We start from the raw sequence: 24115 nt of genomic DNA on the forward strand, positions 1-24115 counted from the left end.
CTTACCTGCCTAGACTCCGTCGAGAGGGAAACCACTCTTTCTGTAACTTGCAAGAGGGTCTTGACGTCTCTCACACACTTGCCAGCCCCGTGCTGCCCCCTCGGAGGTTGGATCTAGGCCCGGTTCTGTGGCTGGAAAGGACCGCTGTAGAGCGGACATCGAACCATTTTGGGCCCACAGTTTTGGCATGTCCGTCCAATGCTCAGTGGCTCCCCCGTCTTAGTCAGATAGTAATGAGCGAGTGGGAGTTATGTACTCCATGATGAGTACTCTGTATAGAATTGCACAACATTCGCGCCTACATGAAAAATTGTGTGCTATACAACGTAAAGTCATGTCATTCACTCACTAACGACCTGGGTAATTATATAGATCCTGTCTCGACGTTGCGCGGAGGGACATGAGAAGCAGACTTTTCCCTCTCAACTACCTCTTTCTCTTCTTCTTCTTCTTCTTCTTCTTCTACGTCATTGTCGTCGTCCTCCTCCTCCTCTTCCTCCTCCTTCCAATTGCTCAAGATGATCTGCAGCACATGAGATCTTGGAGGGCGGCTACACACGACCCGGTACCCAAACGAGAACTTCGCCCCGAGGGGCCTCATGAGGCTCCTAGGTACATCTGTGCCAAGTCCCACTTGGCTCTTGTGTAGCCCGTCTCACAGCACCCTTACGTAACAAAGTACCGCTCCTGCATGTCCCGTCCCACTATGATGGTCTGGCAGTCAAATTTCACCTCTCGTAACCACGCCGCAGCGCATGAAATCGCAATTCTACCAAAGCCACACTCGCAGCAGATCATTGAGGCGCTACCTTGACTTAACCTCGACCTCAATTTCAGCCCTGGCAGTTCTCACTTGACGTACATGTGGAATATTGGCCAACGACAGCATCATCATCATCTTCTTCTTCTTCGTCTTATTCTTCTTCGGGGACAACGAACATCACTCTTGAAGCTCACCCAAGCTGCACCCTTTCCTCCATCGTCATCTCCGTCCCCCTTGCAATCAAGGACACCTTCCTAGGTTTGCTCTCCTGGCCACAAGCCCCTCACCAACCCCCCTTTCTGCTCGCCGCCTTCCCACTCGCCGTTTCCCCTGGTTATCCCCTCCCCTCCGCACCTCACATGCCCGTGCTCCGGGTATAGTTTCTGGGACATGGCACGCCAGCCCAGCGAGTGCCGCGCCCACGCCGGCCGCCTACTCAGGACGGACCGAGCTGCACATCGACAATGACCATGCATCCCGAGGGCGAGGGGCCTTGCTCTCTGTCCAGACCTTCACTATAGGACGCCCTGCCTCTGTAAAGGACGCCATCTCACACAGCCAGTTCATCACGCCGACTACAGCTAGGAGAGAAGAGAAAAAGACATCCTGTCAGGGCTGGCTTCTCGGCCCTGAGATTCAGGCCTCCTGTTCAGGCCGCATGTGACGGCATTGAGAAGTGTCTAGCGTCGAAGACCTACTAATACAGTCTACAGAGACTGCCCTGTGCCACCAAAGCATTGCGGCGTCTGATGGAACCCGCCTGGGGAGATTATCCGTCAATCGATTTTCGTCAAACCCTTCTCCCCGGGATGAGCTTGTTACTACTAGCCGTCGTCCATTGTCTGAATGGTCTGAATGCCCCCATCACAGCCAAGGTGATCCGTCCCGTCATCCCGTCACTGTAAACAGAAGCTCTCCAATCCCGCCGCCTTCCCTTCTCTCCGCCCTGCATCATCATCCGCTGTCATCACCCATGCTCGCCCACCCACACGACAGGCATCTCCTTTTTCTCTTTCCCTTTTTTTTTTTTCAGCCTCCAACTCGTACCCAATAATAGGAAGCTTCCCATGCTCATCTCCAACTGTCTGTGCTTCTTCATGCGTTGTCCCGGGGTCTTCAGAACTATTGAAATCCCACGGTTTTCTTTTAGGGACTCAAGCAATACCCAACACTTCGTCAATCTCATTCGCAATCTCTCGCGATCCCCGTTGTTACCCAAAGAGTATCGAAAGGGGGGGTCCCATGGCGTCAGTCCCCACGGTGACATTCGATAGCACACCCAGCCGGCATCAATACCTGGACCTTGCTGCCTCGCCTCGCCTCGTCTCGTTAATCGCCCACATTGCAATAGTCTTTTTCTTCTTCTTCGTTTCCCCGCAAATTCGGAGCTTCTACGGGCTTCCCTCTGGCGGGTTAGTGTCTCCTCGGAGGTTGTGTCTGCGAACCGAACCGGGTCATTTCCCCGCCGTCCAATGCCGCCAAAACCATATCAACCTCATTTGGTCGAGTTCAACGTCTCAAATGAAGTCAACGAGACATTTGAATACTTTCAAATAGCCGTCTTCACCTTATAAGTGAAGCGTATTGATGTACAAGGTTCTTGTACGACTTCATGTTAGTTGCTCGCCAATTCGTGCCCAAACGTCGGGCAAATGACACCGACTAGGAAGCTCCCCGGGCCCGGCGAAGACGTTAATTGACAAGGTTACTTGTCGGTACGAACTTTGTGTACCTGTACCTGAAGATCTTTGTCCCCTTTGCTTGGTTATAACAATGTATGGTGGATAGCCTTGCCTTCCCTCTTTCACCCGTCCATCTATCCATACACCACGCCCCCATAGCCAGTCCATGCTGACTGAGGTCAGCCAAGACCAAGTTTCGTCCAATCTCCTTTCTGGGCCGTATGAAGCCGGTCGCAGCTCAGTTTGTGGCCCTTACTGGCGCGCGTGATTGTCTGTTTTTAGGGTGAGTAGAGATTCTCGACGCCCATCTGGTTGTCGCTCTGATACAGGTTACTGGTGACTTCCATTTTGACGACAGTGTCTTCCCTGAGGTCTACTGCGAACGTCCTACCACGAGGGCCATTCCAAGAGAACGGTGTATCACCAAACAGCACCTGCAGTTTGATGAATAGCTTGGCAATGGACACAAGCTAGAGGAAGAAGCTTTCTCATCACAATTCCACGGACAGCAGCTAGGCACATTGATCATAAGGGTTCGATGCAGTTTCCCATGCTTCGATTGCCATCTACAATTCACAATAATATGTGGCTTCGCGGCCAGCCACACCACGTCCTCATCAGCCGTCTCAACTCCAGTTGTCGTAATCCGGGAGGTTCTCCTCGTAGTAGACCTCCTCGACCCTCTGGAAGCCCACCTCGGGAGCGTCGTATGGCCACGGCTCTCCGTTACCGCTGGCGAAGAGAGCAAACATGGACCCTTCAAAGTTGGGGTACCCGGGGTTGGAGCCCATCTGCTTGGAGTTGAACTCTTTCAGCCACGTTGTGGACGTCGCGTTGCCGTGCGAGTATCCGAGCGAGTACTTGAGCGGCGTGGCGCGGATGTGAAGCGTCAGATCCGCGGGAATCTTGGACAGGTTCAACGGGTACTCGGTTGACTGTGGTAAAGATAAAAGGTCAGTTGATTGGTTTTTCCCCCCACCGGGGCAGACTGGGTCGAAACTCACGTTTGGTCTTGTGGACGGTCCGGTCGACGTCGGGAGCAAGTCGACAAACACACACAGGCCGGCCGAGCTCCAGCAACCCCTCACTCCAATGTCTTGGTGGTTGACCTCGCTAAGATACGACGAGATGCCCACCGACTGTCTCGGGCCCAGCCCCGCCGATGTTGACAACAGCTTAGCCGAGAAGGTCATGTTCAACGACGTCTGCTTGTGGAGCACGGCGGCGGCCGTGTCGCGGTCCCCGAGCGTGAAGACGTTGGGGTGGAAGACAATCCCCGACGACGCGTTGGCGTACGCCCGCTTCCCGAGCCCGCCGGCCGACTTGAGACGAAAGTTCTGCGTGTACGGCGTCCGTGTCTGGTACCACCCCAGGCCCAGCTCGGGGCCGTCGAACTCGTCCGCCCACTTCGGCTTCGGCAGCTCCTGGTCGGGCCCCTCGACGCTCTGGCTGAGCAGCAGCGGCTCCCCGCCGTTCATGGTCGGCCAGTCGTCCTCCCAGTCGACCTTGACCAGGAAGGCCTCGCGGCCGAGCGGCGAAGCGCCCTTGACGTTGCGCCGCGCGAGAAGCGACGCGTACCACTCGCCGTCGACCGTGTCGGTGAAGGTTGCGTGACCGGTGGACTGGACCGTCAGCTTCTGGTCGGCGCCGTTGTAGATGAGGGGGTTCGTCGGCGACGACTCCCAGGGGCCCTCGGGAGACTTTGAGCGGCCGACGGTCGCGCGGTGGCCGGTGCTCGTGCCGCCCTCGGCAAGGACGAGGTAATACCAGTCGCCGCGCCTGAACATCTTGGGGCCCTCGGGCCTGGCACTGGGGAGCTGGGGCAGCGTGCCGTTCCAGATGTTGCGATAGGGGCCGACGCACCTGCCCGTCTTGAGGTCGATCTCGCACTGGGTGATGCCCCAGAGGCGGTCGTAGTTGTTGTTGGGGCCCATGAGGTTGAGGTAGTCCTTGCCAGAGACGGGGTCGTGGAAGATGTCCGGGTCGATGCCGTAGGGCTCGGCCCAGATGAGGTCGGACCAGGTGACGAGGTCCGGCGAGGAGACGTACCAGATGCGCGGCCAGGTGCGGGAGTCCGGGTCGGATCCCCAGCGGGTCATGGAGGTGATGTAGAAGAGGCCGTCGTGGTGGGAGAAGGACGGGGCCCAGACTCCCTCGCCGGCGGAGATGCCGTAGAGTGGGAGGACGTCGGGGGTCTTGAGAGCGTGGGAGACGAGCTCCCAGTTGGCCAGGTCCTTGGACTTGTAGATGGGGACGCCGGGGTAGTAGGTGAAGGAGGAGACGGCCATGTAGTAGGTGTCGTCGACGCGGAGGATGGCCGGGTCAGGGTTCCATCTGTGGGCGCTCCATTAGTGAGATATCCTAGTCGAGCATCGACTCATCGAAGCAGAAGGGGGGGCGTGGACCAACCCTGGGAGAACCGGGTTCTTGATGGCGGAAACGCCAGCTGCAAGCAGCAACGCAGCAGTCGCGAGGAGCTTCATCCTGAGAAAAATTCGCGATCAAACAGGAAGGGCGTCCTAGGGCGACTGACTTCTTGAGTTTCGATTATCTCGGTCCCAGGCTCCCCCCCTTTTATAAGTCGCCCGGAAACACACCACCTCGCTCGGCATAACAAATACAGCCTCCTCCTCCTACTCAGTGACAGTCCCCCCGGAAAACCATTACTTTTGCTCCATCGGCCGCCCCGGTCCCTCGGATCCGGACGAAACCGCGCGGGGGTTCGCAATAAGCCCGGGAGGGGAGAGGATGGCGGGGTTGGAGGGGCAGCGGGGGAAGAGGAGCTGCCGCCGGATAAAGCCACAGATCCCACATCGATTTGCCGCGTTGATTTCCCCCGTAGCTTGTAGATCACGTCACTGCCGCCAAAGTGATAGGCGGAATTGGTTTGCACCGTTTTGTGTTCCTCCCCCAGTACGGCCTTGGCGGAGGGGGCCAAGCTTTTGGGGACTCGAGGGGAACGCTGGACTTGACCCGGCGGGATGGCAATAATCTTCGTTGTCTGAGTGCCGACGAGGAGGGGGAAGGGGTAGAGATCATGCGGGCCAATCAAGACGGGAGGGCCTTTTGCGTCCATGACAGACCGCGACGTGATGTTGCAGCGTTGAGATGCAGTTGGGAGCCAACATGGCAAGCAGCTCGTCTACTTTGTAGATATAGCCAGCCATGTGCATGTGCGCTGGCCAGAAAGAGTGTTGAAACCGCCCAAGCTCGATTGGCTGGTAAGTAGGACTGTGTTGAAGCAGCATTACATGTAAACAGAACATGGAACTGGGACTCACATGAAGACAATCCATCAGTTGCACCTTTTTAATGCATGCCATATAGCTGCCAATACAACATCGAAACTGGAGTTCTTAGCAAGGGCACACACTCTTTCGGGGCAGACATTGCAGCTTGGACTGTTTCTTGCAAAGGCAAGGTTCAGCACTAGAAAAGTAATGTTTAGTCAATTGCGGTCTTCAAAGGGTAACAAGGACGCAGCACACCAGTCCCGAAACACTCATAATCATCTCGTCTCCCATTCGCAATTGCGGCCAAAAAGATGGAGCAGACAGCAAAAGATAATGACTATGACCGTGGCAGGGCTCGAACCTGCGACCTTCTCGGGATCAAGTGCACATACTTGTGAACGAGAAATCATAATCCACTAGAACACACAGCCGGTGAGAGATGGTGGAAGCGACGCCAATTGGGGCTTACACCCTCAACTCCATCGTGAGTGGATAGGCAGGTAGCAGGCTTTTGGGAGGCACACCACCATCCTTCTCCTCCTCCCTACGCGAAGTACACTTTGTAACTAAGAGAGACAATTTTACGATCCATTTAATAGCCTAGAGAATATGTCTTGGCAATGCAACCACAAGAATTGCTCTCAAGCCCGACTTCAAACCAACATGTTTAACCAACTTTCCAGACATTGAGCCAACTTGGCTTCGTTAACGGTTTCTGACACTTCCAAGTTGAAAAGGATCAATAGAGCATTCCGGATAAATGTGCCATTTGATTTTGAGAAATGTGAATGACAAGCAGAACAATGTCTTGCCCGCGAGTGAGCCTTTGCCCGCACCATACAAGTTTCACAAGCAATTCGCCCTCTTCACATCAGTTAGCCCATATGCCCCTGTCCAATGGTTGCATGCAGGTCAGCCGGGGCTGAGATTGAAATGTATATATCTCTGCATCACACCCAGGATCTGCTCTTCTTCAGCAGTACTGAGCCCAATAGATTAATATTTTTCTTAGAGACACAATTGGGAACAATACAATATTACCCGTCATAGTCCTACAACCGGGGCAATGAATTACGAAAATCTAGAGATATCCGGACGCCAAATCCGACTCATCGCCATCGACCCGTTGGAACCGTGGCAGCCTGAATCTTCGCCCATAAGATGCACGATTGAGACAGCGACACTCCCGCCGGAGCCTGAAGACTGGGATCCGAGCCTGCTCCCGGCCAACTTTGTCAGCTTTGACGACGAGGTAACAAACGCGCCTGACGAGCCGTTCGGCGGCTCCTTCAGACAAGATGTCGCCAACATCGAGGCAACGGCCGAGATATCGATGTCCACCACTGGCGAGGACCAAGTACCAGCGCCCGAATACGAGATAATTCTCCCCATCAACGACTTGGCCGACATGCTATCCTTCGAAGACCTGCAGAGTGTGGTTCAGAACTCGGAGTTGAACGACAGGGTTCGCCGGAACGTGCATGACGATTCAATCATCTTGGAGGGCAGACTCGACACCAAGCATCTCAATCCTTTCTTCCGTCCACCGCAGCCGGCGAACCAAAGACGACCGATCGATCCCCAGTCTTATGTGGCCATGTCGTATTCTTGGGGCCCGGAGCAGCCCACAACCTCCATCATCCTGAACGGGACCGAGGTTGATGTCCGCGTGAACCTCGAAGCAGGCCTTCGGCGTTTCCGAACAATGGACTACTTCAAGCGAGGGGGGAAGATTTGGATAGATGCGCTGTGCATCAACCAAGACGACGACGCCGAAAAGGCAAGCCAGATCCCTCTGATGGGCTCGATATACAAGCTCGCGGCCAACGTCATTGTGTGGCTCGGCCCCGAAACCGATGGGAGCTCCAAAGTCATCGACACGCTGCAGAAGCTGAGCTCCCTCTACCGCACCGAGTACGTCGAGACCTTTGACAGAAGCGACGCGTTCACGGCGACGGCCTGGAGGCAGATGGCGCAGATCCGCCTGCGGACCAGCTTCCACCGGCTTAAAGATCTGTACTCCCAGCTTGACCTCAAGACGGACGAGGACGACCTGCATTTGTACGAGTTCTTTGATCGGCCCTACTGGCGTCGGCTCTGGATCATCCAGGAGCTATGCATGGGCCGGGCGGGGATGCCCATCGTCTGCGGCGCCCGCGTCACGCAGTGGCGGTACATCCGCGACGGAGCGCTCACCTACACTGCGTTTCTGCACGTGTTGCAAGAGAAGCTGCCTCGGATCGTGTATCAGTCAATACAAAAGCCGATGGGGAACGAACTGTCCATACTCCACGTCGCCCAGATAGCGCAGCTGGAGATACATGGCCACAGGAAACGCCTCCCTCCGGTGGACACCAGCTGGCTGCCCGTCTACTCGAATATCGGAGAGAACGACGGCCTCCTTCACGGATCGGCTTTCCGGAGAGCGCTGTTGCTGGCCTCACAGGCACAATGCTACCACCTCCACGATTCCGTCTACGGCTTGCTCAGCGTCCCCGGACTCCCAGACTTCGGGATCACCGTGGACTATACCAAGCACATCACGACTGTTTTGACAGAGTTCGCGGCGGCTTGCGTCACAAAGGGAAAGACTCTCGAGTTGTTCTCGTTGGTAGACGGATGCGGGATGCCGGTGCGGGATGCCCAGGGAAACCTTCTGGACCGAAGGTCCCTACCATCCTGGGTTCCCTACCTCGCCAGAACGCCCGAACAGCGAGTCGGAACGATCGAGGGGAACTGGCACGCAAGCGGAAACAAACAGGGGTTCCTCTTTGATGGCTACAACGTGGAGCCGAGAATAAGGGAAGGAAACGTTCTCGCGTGTTATGGTTTTATCGCCGAGGTTGTCGACGGCGTTGGCGCAATATCGAAACCGGACATGGAGACGGGAAGCCGTCACCACCCAGAGTTTCATACGGGAATAGTGCAGCCAAGGGGTGAATTCACATCTGGCTCAGAGTTCGGTCCTCAAGCGGATGAGGACGACTTTGGAGAGACGAATTCGCCTCGGGACCGGGCGGCAAAGGCCGTGAGGGAAGGACCCCGAGTGGCTTGGGTATTGACTTGCGGCGCCGATGTCCAGGGAATAAAGCAGTCTTTTGACTGCCTCTACGAGGCTTTTCCAGGTATGGCCATGCCATTGATTGCTTCCGACAACGTAGTAGGCCAAACAGCTGACAGTATCGAAACACTCCCAGAGGACGAACCATCGCGGCAGTCGCCCTTTTTCAGGAACTGGCACTTCATCAACTCGAGCGCCGGCCTCTTGATCGGAGGTCGGCCTTTGTCTTCCTACTTCAGACCCTTCAACCAAGAGAACCTGGACCACAAGAGTAACAGGGCCGCGCGCGCCGCGCGCCAAGCCATGGAAACTCGCACGAGAAACCGACGTCTCATCGTGACGAACTCGGGCCTTGTTGGCCTCGCCCCTATCCTCGTCCAGCCGGGAGACGCCGTGATGGTGTTGATTGGGCACGGGAGACCTGTCGTCGCGAGGAGACTCAAGGACGAGTCCGGGGGCGACACGCCGTTGTGGCGCTTGATCGGCGAGGCATTCGTCGGCGGCATGATGGAATGGGAGATGATGGACCGCGACATCATGTCGGGCCCCAAGAGGATCAAGCAGATCAACTTTGTTTGATCTGCTTCCCGAACTGGATGGAAGAAGCAATTGCCAACAGCTAGTTTCTTCTCTGAGTGGCTTCGATGCCGGGCTTACTCCGTGGTTGCAAGAGAGCCAGTTGTCACTAGTTCGTTATCAGAGTATCTACATGGTGGACTGGCCGGACCATTTGAAGCCCATGAAATCTCAGTAGGGATGCTGCACACCTTGCATAATGGGTCGATATATGCACGAAGGATACAAGATGATCCAGGAAATGTAGACAGACAGCAATAAAACACGTGGTCGTTGTCATCTACAATTCTCGCAAACGCCTTTGCAAGCGTATTTCCATTTCCGAGCCCAATGATTACCGCGCCGTTATCGCAATGTAACGATGGTCACCGTTATTGGTCCCTCGCCCCCGGCTGGTGGTGGCAATGCCCTGCTTCAGCTTCTAATAGTTGCATGCAGGATTGCCAAAAACGTCCCGGCTCCCGCGTCTGCCGCATCGTGGCGCACCCTCTTCGATTCAGTGTCAGTCGCAATAGATAAAGATGTGGCTTCCTGTCCCCGATGATCATGAAGACGCTCTTTTACAAACGATCCAGCATACATATAACATCCAAATACGAAACCGCAATTATGAAGCTAAATCACGACTGTTCCCTCTGATGAGCCCTAGGATTCTAGCTTCTTTCTTCTTCTTCTTCCTCCTCCCGACCATTGGGCCCGCTAGTGCCGCATCTCCTACAACCGGCTGGACTCCTGAACCCAACGGCCGCGGAACCTTTGGGCTGATCTGCTCCTGCGTCCTCACTCTGACGATATGCGTCTGGACGGCCCTCCATCTCAACGTTCCCGCCGCGCGGTCCACACTCCGGAGCCGGGCACTGGAAGGGACGAAGTGGGTTCTCTACGGCATCTTCGCGCCGGAGCTCGTCGTCGCGACGGCGGCCGCGCAGTACATAGTTGCGCGGTGGTTGAAAAGAGAGATTGAAAAGGACACCGCTCATCGTCGGCCTGCGGCAGCGCACAAAAAAGATGGGATACGTGGCAGGGAGAATGAGAGATTCTCAAGCCATACGTGGGACATGACGCAGTGCTTCTACGCCGTGATGGGCGGGTTTGTCGTCGATCTGCCGTCTTCCGATGATGATGATGAGGACGCCGTCAAGAGAGTAACTGTCACACCGGAGGGTATAAGGCTTCTTTCCTTCATCGGCAAGTTGCCAGAGATTCACGAGTCGCAGATCCAGGACAAAAGCAAAGCAGACTGGATGGCCAAGTCACTTGTCTGCATCCAGGCGGGCTGGATGGTCGCCCAAGTCATCGGCCGCCTCATCAAGGGGCTGCCCGTGTCGCTACTCGAGATCAACACCTGCGGACACGTCGCGTGCGCCGTGCTCCTCTACCTTCTCTGGTGGAGCAAGCCCCTCGACGTCCTGGATCCAACAGTGCTGGAGGGGGGAAACGAGGACTACCTATCGCTCATGAGGTTTTGCTCCTCCATGAGCGCCGTCAACGGAGTAACAGACATTCGATGCTTCATGTACATGCCTGCAGACGGGGCGGGCAGCGACGAGGGTCCAGATCAACACGCGGCCAGGGTTCTCATCACGACTCATCTGTCCATCGGGTCGCCCGGCACGAGAGAACCCTCGAGGTTTCTGGGATTCGACGTGAGCGATATCCGGCCTCAGACAACGTTGATGACCGTCGAATCCCATGCGCAGAGGGTGGCACGCAGCGCATACATGTATCATATCGACCAGACAAAGCCCACTGTCGCGCCTGAATGCCTGCAGACGTACTTTGCGCCGCCGTACAAGGATCTCACCCTCCGCCATGGCACGATATACTGCCGAAGGCTCTTCGCCGATGTTCAGCAGCACCAGAGATCCCACCATCCCGTTGACCCAGTCCGCTTGGCGCAGGCGGCAGCAGCCTCAGACGCCATCTGGGCCCAGTGCATCACCCGCCCGTCCTACGCGCCTTACTACTTTACCTCGGTCCCGACCGTCGGCGTCTTTCTCGGCGAGACGGACTACCTCGTGCCGCACATCGTCAACTTCCCCTCCCTATCCAACCTCGGTCTCGGTCAGGTCAACATCCACCGCGACGTCCTGCGCTCGGTGCTCGCCCTCACTGCCGCTGCGTACGGCGGGCTCCACCTGTCGGGCTGGTTCGACCACTTTCCGACGGACGTCGAAAAGAAGCTGTGGGCGGTGTCGTCTCTCGTCATCGCGTGCTCCGGGGTCGTGCTGTGGATCTTCTTCCTCGCGCGGCAGCTGTGGCCGCGGTTCGACGTCTTCGTCTCCGGAGCGGCGCCGGGGGCCAGGCTGGCCGGTACGAGCTACTATCACCAGAAACTGTGGATGAAGAAGGCGAAGTCGGCGGTCCTGGGCTCCATCCTCGTGTTGTTTGCTGCGGCGAGGGTGTTTCTAGTTGTCGAGGCTTTTGTCAACCTGCGAGAGGCCCCCAAGGCTTTGTATGAGACGCCTGAGTGGTCCGACTTCTTCCCGCATTTTTAGCGACGGACAGTTATCGGATCATATCCGGGGGACTGATGTTGAAATGCAGATCTTGCTGAACTCTTCCCCTCCTTCGCCTGCGAAACCTATCCCCTGTTTGCATCCTTCTAGGTATTTTGAGTCTTGCTAGTTTCTTTGGCAGCAACTACGCAGACGAGAATCGCAAATTTGAATAGAGACGGATGTCATCTTTGCTGCTTGTAGCCAAGAACTAACAGCACTCGAAAGTATGTATGTAGAGCATGAAGTAAGAGCCAATCGCTGTGTTCTAAGCACCATTTAGACAAAGTACCCGCGTAATCATTTATACACACCCCGAAATCACCACACATTCGCCCGCTCCCGCATCACGGGCAGACGCACGTGTGCTCACACATATGAACCGGGATATTGCCCTGCCCTACCAGAGGACCAAGTGCGTGCACTGTCCATGATGCAGCGGGAGCTGTACGCACTCGGATCGGCAGTCTTTGAAGTTACTGCGTGGAAATTTCCGTACGCGGATATCAGCGGTGACATTTGGGACATTATTGAGAGCGGCACAATGCCCGTCATGGCGGACAACAATCCTGCTTGCGATATCATCACGCGATGCTGGTATTTCGGATACGACTCAGCAAAGGCTGTAGCAGATGACTTGGCTGATGTCTTGGTGAGGTTGAGGAACAATCAGCCAATCACACAGATGACCATGACTAGGACGCAAAGAAGCAGACACTTCTCCCTGACACGCCCGAGTTCCTTTTCGACTGGACGAGGGGTTAACACTGTGTGGTGTGTCTGGGAAACAAAAGCGCGATGTTTGACGGAGGATTGTTCTTCGGAAACGATGTTGTGTCGTTTTTAGACCAGGATCGGAGTACGTCACGACTTACATTCCCTCAAACTATCCAAAATATCCGCAGAAGGACATGGTAGAAGACCCTAAGCGCAAGCAGAACTCATTGCCTTCGTACTGAACGCTCCGAGACGTTCGCCAGGCAGTCTGAGGGCCCGGCATCTGTCGTCAATACATGCATGCGCTGCTTGGAGCTTGGACGAACGTCTGGGGGATGTGGAAACGGTGCGTGGAGGCAGGGGCTACATGTGCCCGAGGCGTAGGTAGTGTGTGGTTTGAATGCTTGTTTTTCCTGCCAATCAAGGTCTTCTAATGCAATGCTCTTCTGGCAGGGTTTTGTTCTTTCGACAAGTCCGAAGTGTGTGGAGAAAAAGTGCTGCGCAGGTTGACGACTGCAGACCGATTTGGGGGCTTGCTCCTCGGAAACTACAACGAATGATTGCAGACGAGATCTGTTGGTCACAGGAGCAGGGCTCGACAGGAACTCGTTACTTGGAATACTCCAGAAACTCAAAGTCGATGCGGCTGACGCCGGCACGGCGCCAGATGATTCAGGACAAGCGAGGCCTTTGAATGATGAGTTGGCAACTAAAAAACATGCTACAGAAGAGGGCGACTATCAGTTGGACAACGTGAAAAGTTCATCAACTGTCTTGTCGATCAAGGAAATTAACTGCCTGTCTAGGCCTGCGGTGGTGGCTAAATGAGTAAGTAAGCGCCTGGCTATAATGGCGGGGTATCTTCTGATGCCAAGACAGCTCTTAAAACGAAACAGAAAAAAAAAGAGACGAGAGTGAGTGAGTGAGTGAGCGCGCGCGAGAGAGAGAGAGAGAGAGAGAGAGAGAGAGAGAGAGAGAGAGAGAGAGAGAGAGAGAGAGAGAGTATGGGGTGATGGTGAAATCTTGCCCCTCATGTTTTGAACTTCCAGCCCTCGATTAGTCGAGCAATTTTGACGTGATCCTTCTGTCTCGCGAGGCCGCCAGGAGTGCCCTGACGATATGGGCTCTTCTTCTTATAGTCCTGAAGCGTCTCGAAGACGGCGCTCGCATGCACCACCTTGGCGCCCCGCTGCAGGAGGAGCTTCACCGTGGCGCCGTGGCCCTTGACGGCCGCGTAGTGGAGCGGCGTCGCGCCGTGGTGGTCGCGCTCGTGGATGTCCAGGCCAAGCTCTATCAGGAGCTTCATCATGGCGGGTTCTGCGGTGCCGAAGAAGAGCAGGTTGGCGCCTGAGGTCGACCGGGCTCTCAGATATGCGCCGGCCGTCACGAGCAGACGCACGGTGGCGAGGTGGCCGGCCTTGACGGCGGAAAAGAGCGGTGTGAAGCCGGGCCACGTTCGGGTGTCCAGGTCAACGCCGGCGCTGACCATCGTGGCGAGGACGTCGTTTTGTCCGTAGTGGGCTGCCAGATGCAGCGGCGTCATGCTGGTGTTTCGTAGTAAGGGGGTGGTGAGGTCCGCGCCCCCGCGGATGAGAGCCATTGCGATGCGCGTGTTGCCGGCCTTGAGCGCCTGGCAGATGATCCTCTCCGCTCCGGGCGCCGAGTGGTTGACGTCGGCGCCGACCTCGATCAGGAACTGGGCGGCTTCGAAGCATCCTAGGTGCATTGCGATCGTGAGGGGCGTCTCGCCGTGTTCGGTCGTCGGGTCGATCGGAGAACCGGCTTTAAACAAGAGCTGCAGCACCTCGACTCTGTTTTTGTGAGCTGCCATGTGGATGGGTAGGTATCCTTCACTGCCAGCGGCGTCATACTTGGCTCCTCGAGAGAGCAAGAGCTTCATGGTAAGCAGGTCTCCAGCGGCCGCGGCCGCCAGTAGTGGGAAGTTCCCCTTTGAACTAGGCAGGTCGACATCGGCACCGGCATCGATCAACACCTCCGCGATATCAGGGCAGGCCGTGGCTATGGCGTAAGTCAAGGCGGTGTGCTCGTTGACTCGCCGGTCGAGGTAGGCGCCCTGGTCCGAGAGAAACTCTGTCATGGGGGTGCTTCTCATGGATATGGCGACATGAAGCGCCGTCCGGCCGTTCTGCAGGCGGAGTTCTAGGTCAGCACCGAATTCGAGTAGCTTCTCGATGGCGTTGAACCGGTAGTTTTGTACTGCTGCTACTAGAGGCGTTCTTGTTCCCAAGTCCCTGCGGTCGATATCGCCCCCAGCGTGTACAAGCACAGCCAGGGTGTCGTCGTCACTGGCTGACATGGCGGCATGGTGGACCGCTGAGCATCCCAGGTTGTCGACAGCATTGACATCCGCGCCAAGTTCGCACAAGAGGGCAATGATTTTATCAGCGTATCCGAGCTTGATGGCCGAGATCAGGATTGTATCGCCTTCATCGCCGCGGTCCTCGAGGTCAGCACCCGCCACGGCCAGGAAGGTCACGAGAGATGGAATTTGGCGGTTGAGAGCCCGGCGTAGAGGCGAAAGTTTCGAGCCTATGCGAGGCGTGCTCGGGTCGATCCGCTGTAACAACAGCTTCACCACTGCAGCTTCGTCTTCGCGGTCAATGGCGTCGTGTAAGTCCTTGGTCGTTCGCATACTTTGCTTGTACAGGGTGCCGGGCGGTGGCTTCAGTCTCTTCAAGGCCAAGTGAACCTCGGAGATGTCGCTAACAGGACAAACCTCAGGCCGCGGGCGTGGGCCGATGGTTGATAGGCGCAGGCGGCTGCCCTTGTTGAGCACCGCTGGGCTTATAGCACAGTCCCACGACACCAAGCGAGATGAGTGCATAAAGGTAGAATGGTTTTTGGATGTGACGTGTTCGCTGAGCCTGTAATGTAAGCATTTGGCCTTTATGCAGGCTGTTCCCGACTAACCTTGGCACACAGTTGAGGAGAAAAGCAAGAGATTGGCGGCTGGTTTTGATTTCGTGTAGGATCTGCTTGAGGGAGTCTTCGTTCCAAACAATGGTGAGTTGGCCTGACGACATATCAACAGCACTGTCGCTTGTCGCTGGGCGGATGCGTGTGCTGTATGTGTCGAGCGACGACAAGCTGTTCGAAATCGAGTGTAAGGCGTCATGGCAAGATTGATCGAGCAGGACCGGGTCAAATACGAGCGTTTCCGGGATCGTCTCGCGGAGGTACTTGAATCGGCGCAAGGCATCCGTGACGGCCCGGCATTCGGTGGCGAGAGAAGCCAAGGTGACGGGCGCCGTGTTAAGACTATTGGCCACCAGGGTGTATCGGTCGGCAAGCAGTTGCGAGGTTCGTATCAAGTCGGCCAGGCCAGCGCCGGGCAGACGTCCCGGGGAGTCCATGGCCGGACACATCGGCAGGCGGAGGCATGAGTGCAAGATGGCATCAAGATCGGGAGAGAGGGACAGGAACAGAAACCGACGAGGTTGGAGAGGAAGCTCCTTCTTTTAGGCCGGGTCGAAGGAGGAAAGATGGAGAGAAAGTTGCCGCGGGGCCACGGCAGCCGAACCTGGCGGCATTGACGACCCCGTTCCTCGCAGTGCCCATGAACCAACGCGAAACGGCGTGCTCCCGATAGGGTAGTTGGGGCGATAGTAGGCAGGGGGAGACTATTGAGGGAGCAATTTGGCGAGATGAACCACAGGCAAGCCCGGTTGTCTGGATACTGGCCAAGTCATGTCGGCAACGCTAGCGCGAGGGATTCTGATGCCATTTTTTCAGAAATCATATCCAGGATCTTGGTCGAAAATGCCAAAAGGAAAAGAAACTTGCAGAGGAGGAAACGGGTTGTATGTGCCGAGTCTTCAGCCCGCCATGTTGAGATCAACGCGAGTTGATGGTTGGCTCACTGGCGACGAAACAACGCTTGATCTCCATAATGGTAGGGATGCGAAGAATAGGCCATACTGAAAGAGGGTGCAGACACAGACAGAACCGACGGGAGCAGGATTGTCGTCCGTGTGCTGCTCAGGGGTATTGTGGTACCGGGGTCTTGGGGTCCTAGGGTCCAAGGGTGAGGCCAGAAGATGCGGTTGACGCTTGTCAAATCGCGGGCCGACAATAGAGACTGAATGGACATCATGAGAGTTAAGTCGAAGCAAATAGTGGCGTTTGTTTGTGGCTTCAGGAACTATCGAAATAGCTGACAGGACGCTAAGATGAGTAGGAGGGGGAATGTTCTGGTCACAGCGGCACACGTGGAAAGGAAGGGTGTGAAAAAAGAGGCAGAGAAGAGAAGAGGAGCGAAATGGTGGATGGCGGTCCGTGGGTGTTGATCCCTGAATGTCCATGATGAAGCTTGGACCTCCCGGACCGAGTCCGTCAGGGACACGGGCCACCCGTTCCGCTCCGAGGATCTTCCGACAAAACACCCGCCTTTGTCAGCTTGTCGGCCATGTAATTGGTTACTTGGACAGCACCAGTCGGAGCTCTTCCATCAGTCAGCCCATCGGACACTCTGAGCTCTAGCTACATACCCATCGACAGCTTTCCGTCGACGTAATCGAGTCTACAGTAGTCACCACTCAGCGATCTTTTCAGATTCTCACACGACGCAACAGCAGACTGTCGCCATACCCATCACTAGAAAAACTAGCCACTCTATAACCAAACATCTGAGCAGCATCAGTCAACCTGGCGGGCCTACTCTGGAATAAAGAGTCGTCTTCCGTGGCGGCCGGCGCAAAACCCTCGAACCCTCTTCCCGGAGACATCATGACGCAGCCGCCGCCCCAACCGCATCTTACGCCACAATTCTGTTTCTCGACAGGAATCCTGCGAGGTTCGTTTCTACGTCTTGCCTAGTGATATGATAGATAACGTACATCTAACAAGTCGCTCGCTCCAGATTTTCTTAGGCTATCCCGCGCCAGCATCGACGACTCCATAGCCCAGAACCTCAATGCGCTGGTGACACCCGCACGCGCCGGTTTCGACCCCGCATCGACAGCACAGCGAGCACCACGCTCGTTCCCGCGGCAGATAGATCCCCAGGCATGCCAGAACTTCAAGGACAAGGCGTTGTTCCCGACGTGGCATTCCCGCGCAGAGGTCCTACACTACTGTGGAGTCGTCGCGACGAGTCCTGACCCCGACGATCCGGAGGCGCTGCTACGACAGATAGAGCAGGCCAAAGACAAGGAGCGGGTGGTTGATGAGCGTCTAGACCCCTACTCGGGGAGGTTCTTCCCACGCGAGCCGCGGACGGAGCAGCTCGCGATGCTCATACGGCAAGAGAAGGGCATCGAAAACATTGTCCGGACGCGGACCTGGGGCATGGTCAAGCAGAGATGCGGCGAGTCTGTGGACACGTGGGAGGAAGCTCTAGAAGGTTGGCGACAAAGGACGGGCGTGAAGGGGGATGGTCGATGAAGCCCAGGTCGGCGCACATGTAGGGCGGACGTCAAATCTCCGTATAATCTGTATATCCTGTATCAACAACATTGTAACATGACGCCAGATGAATAATGATAGACGCCAAGAGAAGTGTCAAGTAGTTACTTCCACTACAACTTGTGGCGAATCGGTGCTCTCCATGGTATCACCACAGGACCGGCTGGTGCAAGGTGAGTGGGGTGGTAGGTAGTAGGCTGGCTGGTGATCTTAGCTAAGCATACCTCCCCCCCCACGTTCACATTGGAAAACGGCTCCTCAGCGCCTGGAGTGGGACGTGCACTGGTTTTGCCCCCACCAACAGCCCGCCGTGCCGCCAAAACAGCCTTGGAACATCTGTGTGGCCGAAAGCACCAGTTTCTCCAACTTCCGCCGTGAACACTGAAGCTCCGATTCCGATTGTGGACTCACACATCTCGACATCGCACTCACCATATTTCCCACACCACACCAATCCTCTCGATAAGACACGAGACTCGGTCCCCGACACAACCGACCTCTGCTCTTTGCATCGCGCCCCTCCATCTCCATTCTTTTCTCCCTCCGCCTTGGGCAGCTGTTCCGTCACACGACTGCTGGCACCCCTCCTTGAGGACCCCTCCAGGCAAAAACGTGCTGCGAATCACCCTTCCGAGAGAGTTTTGCACCTCGACCGTCTCACCAGATCCGCTCTTGTCGACAAGTCGTACCTCTCTATATACTAGCGCCGGCGACTCGATCTCCGGCCCAACACCGACCCGATGCCGCAGCCTCTCAATTCGAAAGAGTCTTCGCTCTTTCGAGCCGTCATTCGCGCCTATGAAGACAAGCAGTACAAGCGCGGCCTCAAGTCGGCCGACCTGATTCTGAAGAAGAACCCCAAGCATGGCGATACGATGGCCATGAAGGCTCTTATTATGAACGCGCAGGGAAAGACCGAGGAGGCCTTCGCGCTCGGCAAGGAGGCGCTGACGGTGGATATGAAGTCGCACATTTGCTGGCACGTCTACGGCCTGCTGTACCGCGCCAACAAGAACTTTGAGGAGGCCATCAAGGCCTACAAGTTTGCGCTGAAGCTCGAGCCCGAGTCGACCCAGATTCAGCGGGACTTGGCTATCCTCCAGGTCCAGATGCGCGATTATGCCGGATACATCCAAAGCCGTACTGCCATGCTGCAGGCGCGTTCCCAACTGCGCCAGAACTGGACAGCGCTGGCCATCGCCCACCACCTCGCCGGCGACCTTTCCGCTGCCGAGAACGTCCTGACCACCTACGAGGGCACGCTGAAGTCCACGCCTTCCCGGGCCGATTACGAGAACTCCGAAGCCGTCATGTACAAGAACACCATCATCGCAGAGCAGGGCGACTACCAAAGAGCCCTCGAGCACCTCGAGTCCGCTGCTAAGCACAGCCTCGACAGACTCGAATTTTTGGAGCTGCGCGCTAAGTATCTGGTCAAGTTGGGCAAAAAGGAGGAGGCTGTTGCTGCGTGGGAGGCCCTTGTCGACCGCAACGCCGATCGTCCTGCCTACTTTGAGGGCCTGGAGAGCGCCCATGGCTTTGCCGAGGGCGACCAGGACGCCAGGAAGTCGATCTACGACACATATGCCAAGAAGTTCCCCCGTTCAGATGCACCTCGTCGTCTGCCCCTGAACTTCCTGTCTGGTGAGTTTCTTTGTGGATCGACCACGCACAGTGACTGACCCATGCAGGCGATGCTTTCCGCACTGCGGCCCAGGAGTACCTGACGCTCATGTTTAACAAGGGCGTTCCTTCAACGTTCGCCAACCTGAAGCACCTTTACTCCGACTCATCAAAGAAGGAGACCTTGGAGGCGCTGGCTCAGGAGTACCTGAAGTCCCAGGCCTCCTCGGAAACGACCAACGGCGACCGCTCAAAGGGCGAGGCCGCCGCTCTCTACTTCCTCGCTCAACACTACAACTACCACCTGAGTCGCGACCTGGCCAAGGCTCACGAGTACGTCGACAAGGCCATCGAGAAGGTCCCCGACAGTGTTGACTTCACCATGACCAAGGCCAGGATATGGAAGCACCAAGGCAACCTCCAAAAGGCTTCCGAGACCATGGACAAGGCCCGCACTTTGGATACCAGAGACCGCTACATCAACACCAAGGCTGCCAAGTACCAGCTGCGTAACAATGAGAACGACAAGGCGTTGAAGACAGTTGGTCTCTTCACCAGGGCAGACACCGTCGGCGGCCCTCTTGCGGACCTCCTCGACATGCAGTGCGTCTGGTACCTGACTGAGGAGGGTGAGGCGTGCGCCAGACAGGGCGACGATGCCTTGGCCCTCAAGCGGTTCCACACCATCCACAGCATCTTTGACGTCTGGCAAGAAGATCAATTCGACTTCCACAGCTTCTCTCTTCGAAAGGGTCAAATCCGTGCCTACGTCGACATGGTCCGGTGGGAGGACCACCTTCGCGACCACCCCTTTTACTCGAGAGCCGCGTTGGACGCCGTTGCCATTTACCTCAAGCGTGCCGATCGCCCCCTGGCGAACGGCGTCAACGGCGATGCTAACGGCGATGATGCTTCCGAGAGGAAGAAGGCTGCCAAAAAGGCCAAGAAGGAGCAGCAGCGTCTCGAGCGGGAAGCCGCCGACCGCGCAGCAAAGCAGGACCCTAACAAGGGCAAGGCCACCGAAGAGCCAAAGAAGAAGGACGACGACCCGCTCGGCCACAAGTTGTTGGATGCTGAGCCTCTCGGCGCCGCCATGCGTTTTGTTACCCCTCTGCTGCAGTTCAGCCCCAAGAACATCCAGGCCCAATTTGCGGGCTTCGACGTATACCTGCGCCGGAGTAAGCTCTCTCTTGAAACCCCAATCCTCTCTCACCAGCGCTAACTGAATAACAGAGAAGTACGTTCTTGCCCTGCGTTGTCTGAACGCTGCGCGCGAACTAGACGAGTCTCACCCCGGAGTCCACGAGCGTGTCGTCGAGTTCGCCCACGTCGTCCGCCCGGCCCTCGAGAGTCTGCCGGCGAAGGTGCAAGAACTCATCAAGTCTGAGTTCACCCCCCCTGCCGGCGACCTGAAGAAGTACAACGAGGAGTACCTGTCGAGCAACAAGTCCACGCCCTCTCACGTTGTTGCCGCGCTGAAGACCCGGAGGGTTCTAGGCGAGGACCGATCCAAGACGGAGAGCGACCTCGCCAATGTCGTCAAGGCGCCCGAGGCTACGTTCGAGCTCGCCGCCGAAGTGTACAACATCCTCAAGGCATGGAGAAGCAGCGAGGCCGAGACGCTCAAGAAGGCGGCGCATGATCGATGGCCCGAGGTGACCATCTTCGCCTAGGAACCAAGGGACGCACCATCTTTGTCACCATTCCGGAGGATCGTGAACCGGCTCAAGCGGGTCTGAGCTGAGCCGAGTTTAGTTTTTCGATGTTTTCGAGTCCAAATACCCAGGCAATTGGACCGTTCCCAAAATTGGTCATGAGCGGGCATTTTCACCGCCCCCTTCTTTTAGGGGGGAGGGAAGCCAAGGCTGGGGGGAAAAGGGTTGGGCTTTGGCGTGTGCTATTGAATAGCATTTGGCCGGACGAGGATATAGGCATCAAAAAAAGTTCTGATAGAAGAGGGCTACTAAAAGATTATCATGAGACTCCAGATTCCGTTGGAGCTGCGCGCGCACGTTCACATTCCGTTTCTTCTGTTTTTTCTTTTCTTGCGACGTTGCACCCGCACCCGATGGCCGTGATATACATTTCATGCACCCAAAATCTTCCGGTAAACCTCCCTTTTTTTCGTACCGTAACTCTGCTTGCCCCTTTCAAATCACACATTCATCCTTTTTTTTTACTGGTCAAAGCTGTTTGTGACGTCGACAAACGCCTTCCACTGCTTCCAGGCCTCGCCGCTCTTGACGGCCCAGCGCGCCCTCCGCACGCCCTCCTTCCATCGTCCCCCGCCAGGTCCTCTTTCGGTGATGACGCGGCCGTCGTCGCCGGGGCCCATGTTGCTCGTCTCCTCCTCGCAGATGCCCGAGGCCACGAACAGCGTCGCCGTGTTCATGAGGACGAACTCGAGAATAGGGTCGTTGTCGGCCATCTCGCCCTCCAATATCCTCCTCAGAATCTCTGCGTTCTCGGCGGGCTCCTTGCCCGGAGACACGGTGTTCAGAGGGTGGGTCCCTAGGCCGAAGTCGCTCGGCTGCACCCTGAAGTGATCCGTCACAATCTCCCCGCCCGGGGCTGTCTCGGCCAGCCTCCACACGAGCGTAGGCCCCGCGCAGCTGACCTCGTCCAACTCCTCCTCGCCGCAGATGATCATGGCCTTCTTGGAGCCGCCAATCTTGAGGGCCTCGAGGAAGACGGGGCCGAGCTCCTTTCTCGCGACGCCGATGACGCGGGCCTCGAGGATGTCCTCGACGGGGTTCGCCAGCGGGCCGAGAAGGTTGAAGATTGTCCGCCAGGGTAGCTCCTTGCGAATGGGAGCAACGTAGCGCATACCTGGGTGGAAGACGGGGGCGAAGAGGAAGCCGTAGTTGGTGGCTGAGTAGACGCGGGACAGGGTGGCGGGGGAGACGGCCATTAGGATAGGGGGCCGGGGCTGCATGTTGTTGACAAGGTCCGCGGAGCCAGACTTTGAGGTACTCGCGCGGTTCCCGTGCTTGGCTACGAGCAACAGGGAGCTGGCGAGGATGCTGGCAGTGGTGCTGATGTTGAAGGTGTTGTGGGCGTCGCCGCCGGTACCGACGATGTCGCAGAGGCCGCCGCCGTAGCGGCCGGCGGCCAGGGCCTTGCGGTCGACGACGCGAGCGAGGTCGTCAAAGTCGACCTTGGCGGCGGCGCGGCGCATGACGTGGGCGGAGCGGGCCATGACATCGGCGCGGCGGTCAAGGTTGGTGAAGTGCAGGGCGATGAGGAGGGAGGCGGCCTGGGCATCGGAGACCTGATGGGTGAAGAAGTGGGAAATGGCCTCGGCAATCTCATCCGGGGTCACATTGAGGCCGGCGTCCGGGACGGGCCACAGCTTCTTGAGGAGGGGCTTGATATCGATGAGCGGGAGGGCGGCGGCGTCAGACCCCGCGACCGGAGGTTGAGAGGCCATGGCGGGGTGTCTTATCTTCCACGAGGAGAGGTGCCTTTTTCTTTGGTGTATTTGTGTGAGATTTGCCGTCGGGATGTCTCGAAACAGTGTCAAATAGCCGGATAGAGGAAGGACGGGTTCGAATCGAGTCACTGAAGAACGATGAGTTGTGAGTCAAAAAGGTTCATGAAGACAGAGAGAGAGATTATGAGCAAGTGAATGAGTGCCGGCGTCCTGACCCGTGCCCCCGATATCTGGAGCAGAGCACCGGAGTACGTACCCATGTATGCTCCTGGCGTAAGAGAGCAGCCGTTGCGGCGGCCCGCGGCTGATTGGTCAATTATTGCCTGATTGAGACGGCACGAGGCGAGCTGATTGGTCAAGAGCCAGTGTTGGCGGTCGCCGGTTAGGGAATCTCCGCTGAGGAAGGAGAAATGGGGATCGGGAATGGACAATGGAGTGGAAGGCGCCGAATGCCATTCTTAGTCACTTGTCAGGCAACTAACTGCGCGCCTCTGCCGTCTGCTAGCCAACTCCTTCCATCCCAGGAACGCCATCTTCTCTCCTCCTTCCCTCCTTCTACTTTTCTCCCAAACGACATGACAGTTTCTCACTCTTCGTCAGGTTCAATTGCGTACTCCTTCGAACAGACGACAAAGGCATTGTGAACTGTCGCTCGTTCGTCCGATGGACCACTACCCAGCGTCTCCCCCTCCGTGGGGTTACTTTGCGTCCCACGCCATGCGAAGCGACGCTTAGACCGAGGGCATGATTGTCTGGCTGTGTCCGCCGGTCTTCCAAAGGACAGACGCGCCCAAGACTTTCACTCGACTCTCTCGCAATGCAATGCGATCAATTCTGAAAAAAAAAAAACCCAAAAAACTCCATGACACTTCAACCGCGCAGACAGACAGGCAGATTGACGGCAGCGCCCATCTACGGGCGGATGGCCGAATAGGTAGCTGGCCCAGTTGCTCGACGGCCTTAGTAACTACTACCAACAGGAGCAGCCGAACAGGAACAGGAACAGGAACTGGGCCTGACTGGTGAAACGGAACCAGCAAGCAAACCACCATTTCGAACAGACATGTTGCATTATTGGCGTTCCGTTCCGGCCTCAGTCACTCCG

The 24115-nt window shown here is 56.6% G+C and overlaps 10 protein-coding genes across 10 annotated transcripts; 7 read left to right on the forward strand and 3 right to left on the reverse strand.

The window, feature by feature from the left end:
- Nucleotides 1-2917: 2917 nt before the first annotated feature.
- CDEST_02235 (Putative glycoside hydrolase, family 43, concanavalin A-like lectin/glucanase domain superfamily) lies at nucleotides 2918-5229 on the reverse strand. The gene is made up of 3 exons (XM_062918394.1): nucleotides 4855-5229; nucleotides 3450-4779; nucleotides 2918-3380 (listed from the first exon to the last, which is right to left on the reverse strand). Exons 1-3 carry the CDS (start codon nucleotides 4926-4928, stop codon nucleotides 3072-3074), a joined length of 1713 nt encoding a protein of 570 aa, XP_062774445.1. The 5' UTR covers nucleotides 4929-5229; the 3' UTR covers nucleotides 2918-3071.
- Nucleotides 5230-6744: 1515 nt separating this feature from the next.
- Nucleotides 6745-9318, forward strand: CDEST_02236 (Putative heterokaryon incompatibility; the record flags this gene model as incomplete). The annotated part of the gene is made up of 1 exon (XM_062918395.1): nucleotides 6745-9318. The coding sequence occupies one exon, from the start codon at nucleotides 6745-6747 to the stop codon at nucleotides 9316-9318; it is 2574 nt and encodes an 857-aa protein (XP_062774446.1).
- A 635-nt stretch (nucleotides 9319-9953) lies between these two features.
- CDEST_02237 (uncharacterized protein) lies at nucleotides 9954-11813 on the forward strand (the record flags this gene model as incomplete). The annotated part of the gene is made up of 1 exon (XM_062918396.1): nucleotides 9954-11813. One exon carries the CDS (start codon nucleotides 9954-9956, stop codon nucleotides 11811-11813), a length of 1860 nt encoding a protein of 619 aa, XP_062774447.1.
- Nucleotides 11814-12246: 433 nt separating this feature from the next.
- On the forward strand, nucleotides 12247-12578 carry CDEST_02238 (uncharacterized protein; the record flags this gene model as incomplete). The annotated part of the gene is made up of 2 exons (XM_062918397.1): nucleotides 12247-12465; nucleotides 12513-12578. 2 exons carry the CDS (start codon nucleotides 12247-12249, stop codon nucleotides 12576-12578), a joined length of 285 nt encoding a protein of 94 aa, XP_062774448.1.
- A 446-nt stretch (nucleotides 12579-13024) lies between these two features.
- Nucleotides 13025-16818, reverse strand: CDEST_02239 (Putative ankyrin repeat-containing domain superfamily). Its single transcript, XM_062918398.1, has 2 exons — nucleotides 15462-16818; nucleotides 13025-15409 (listed from the first exon to the last, which is right to left on the reverse strand). Exons 1-2 carry the CDS (start codon nucleotides 15914-15916, stop codon nucleotides 13561-13563), a joined length of 2304 nt encoding a protein of 767 aa, XP_062774449.1. The 5' UTR covers nucleotides 15917-16818; the 3' UTR covers nucleotides 13025-13560.
- A 141-nt stretch (nucleotides 16819-16959) lies between these two features.
- On the forward strand, nucleotides 16960-18094 carry CDEST_02240 (Putative intermembrane space protein MIX23). Its single transcript, XM_062918399.1, has 2 exons — nucleotides 16960-17343; nucleotides 17410-18094. Exons 1-2 carry the CDS (start codon nucleotides 17277-17279, stop codon nucleotides 17931-17933), a joined length of 591 nt encoding a protein of 196 aa, XP_062774450.1. The 5' UTR covers nucleotides 16960-17276; the 3' UTR covers nucleotides 17934-18094.
- A 2-nt stretch (nucleotides 18095-18096) lies between these two features.
- CDEST_02241 (uncharacterized protein) lies at nucleotides 18097-18685 on the forward strand (the record flags this gene model as incomplete). The annotated part of the gene is made up of 2 exons (XM_062918400.1): nucleotides 18097-18143; nucleotides 18217-18685. The coding sequence occupies 2 exons, from the start codon at nucleotides 18097-18099 to the stop codon at nucleotides 18656-18658; spliced, it is 489 nt and encodes a 162-aa protein (XP_062774451.1). The 3' UTR covers nucleotides 18659-18685.
- A 1-nt stretch (nucleotide 18686) lies between these two features.
- On the forward strand, nucleotides 18687-21751 carry CDEST_02242 (Putative tetratricopeptide-like helical domain superfamily, acetyltransferase A, auxiliary subunit). The gene is made up of 3 exons (XM_062918401.1): nucleotides 18687-19598; nucleotides 19646-20755; nucleotides 20811-21751. The coding sequence occupies exons 1-3, from the start codon at nucleotides 18695-18697 to the stop codon at nucleotides 21248-21250; spliced, it is 2454 nt and encodes an 817-aa protein (XP_062774452.1). The 5' UTR covers nucleotides 18687-18694; the 3' UTR covers nucleotides 21251-21751.
- A 1-nt stretch (nucleotide 21752) lies between these two features.
- Nucleotides 21753-23210, reverse strand: CDEST_02243 (Putative glycosyl transferase, family 3, anthranilate phosphoribosyl transferase). Its single transcript, XM_062918402.1, has one exon. It carries the CDS (start codon nucleotides 23005-23007, stop codon nucleotides 21754-21756), a length of 1254 nt encoding a protein of 417 aa, XP_062774453.1. The 5' UTR covers nucleotides 23008-23210; the 3' UTR covers nucleotide 21753.
- Nucleotides 23211-23575: 365 nt separating this feature from the next.
- CDEST_02244 (uncharacterized protein) lies at nucleotides 23576-24036 on the forward strand (the record flags this gene model as incomplete). The annotated part of the gene is made up of 1 exon (XM_062918403.1): nucleotides 23576-24036. Exon 1 carries the CDS (start codon nucleotides 23755-23757, stop codon nucleotides 24034-24036), a length of 282 nt encoding a protein of 93 aa, XP_062774454.1. The 5' UTR covers nucleotides 23576-23754.
- Between the last annotated feature and the right edge of the window lie 79 nt (nucleotides 24037-24115).

Source organism: Colletotrichum destructivum, chromosome 2 (genome assembly GCF_034447905.1).
Source record: "Colletotrichum destructivum chromosome 2, complete sequence".
Taxonomy (NCBI): Eukaryota; Fungi; Ascomycota; class Sordariomycetes; order Glomerellales; family Glomerellaceae; genus Colletotrichum; species Colletotrichum destructivum.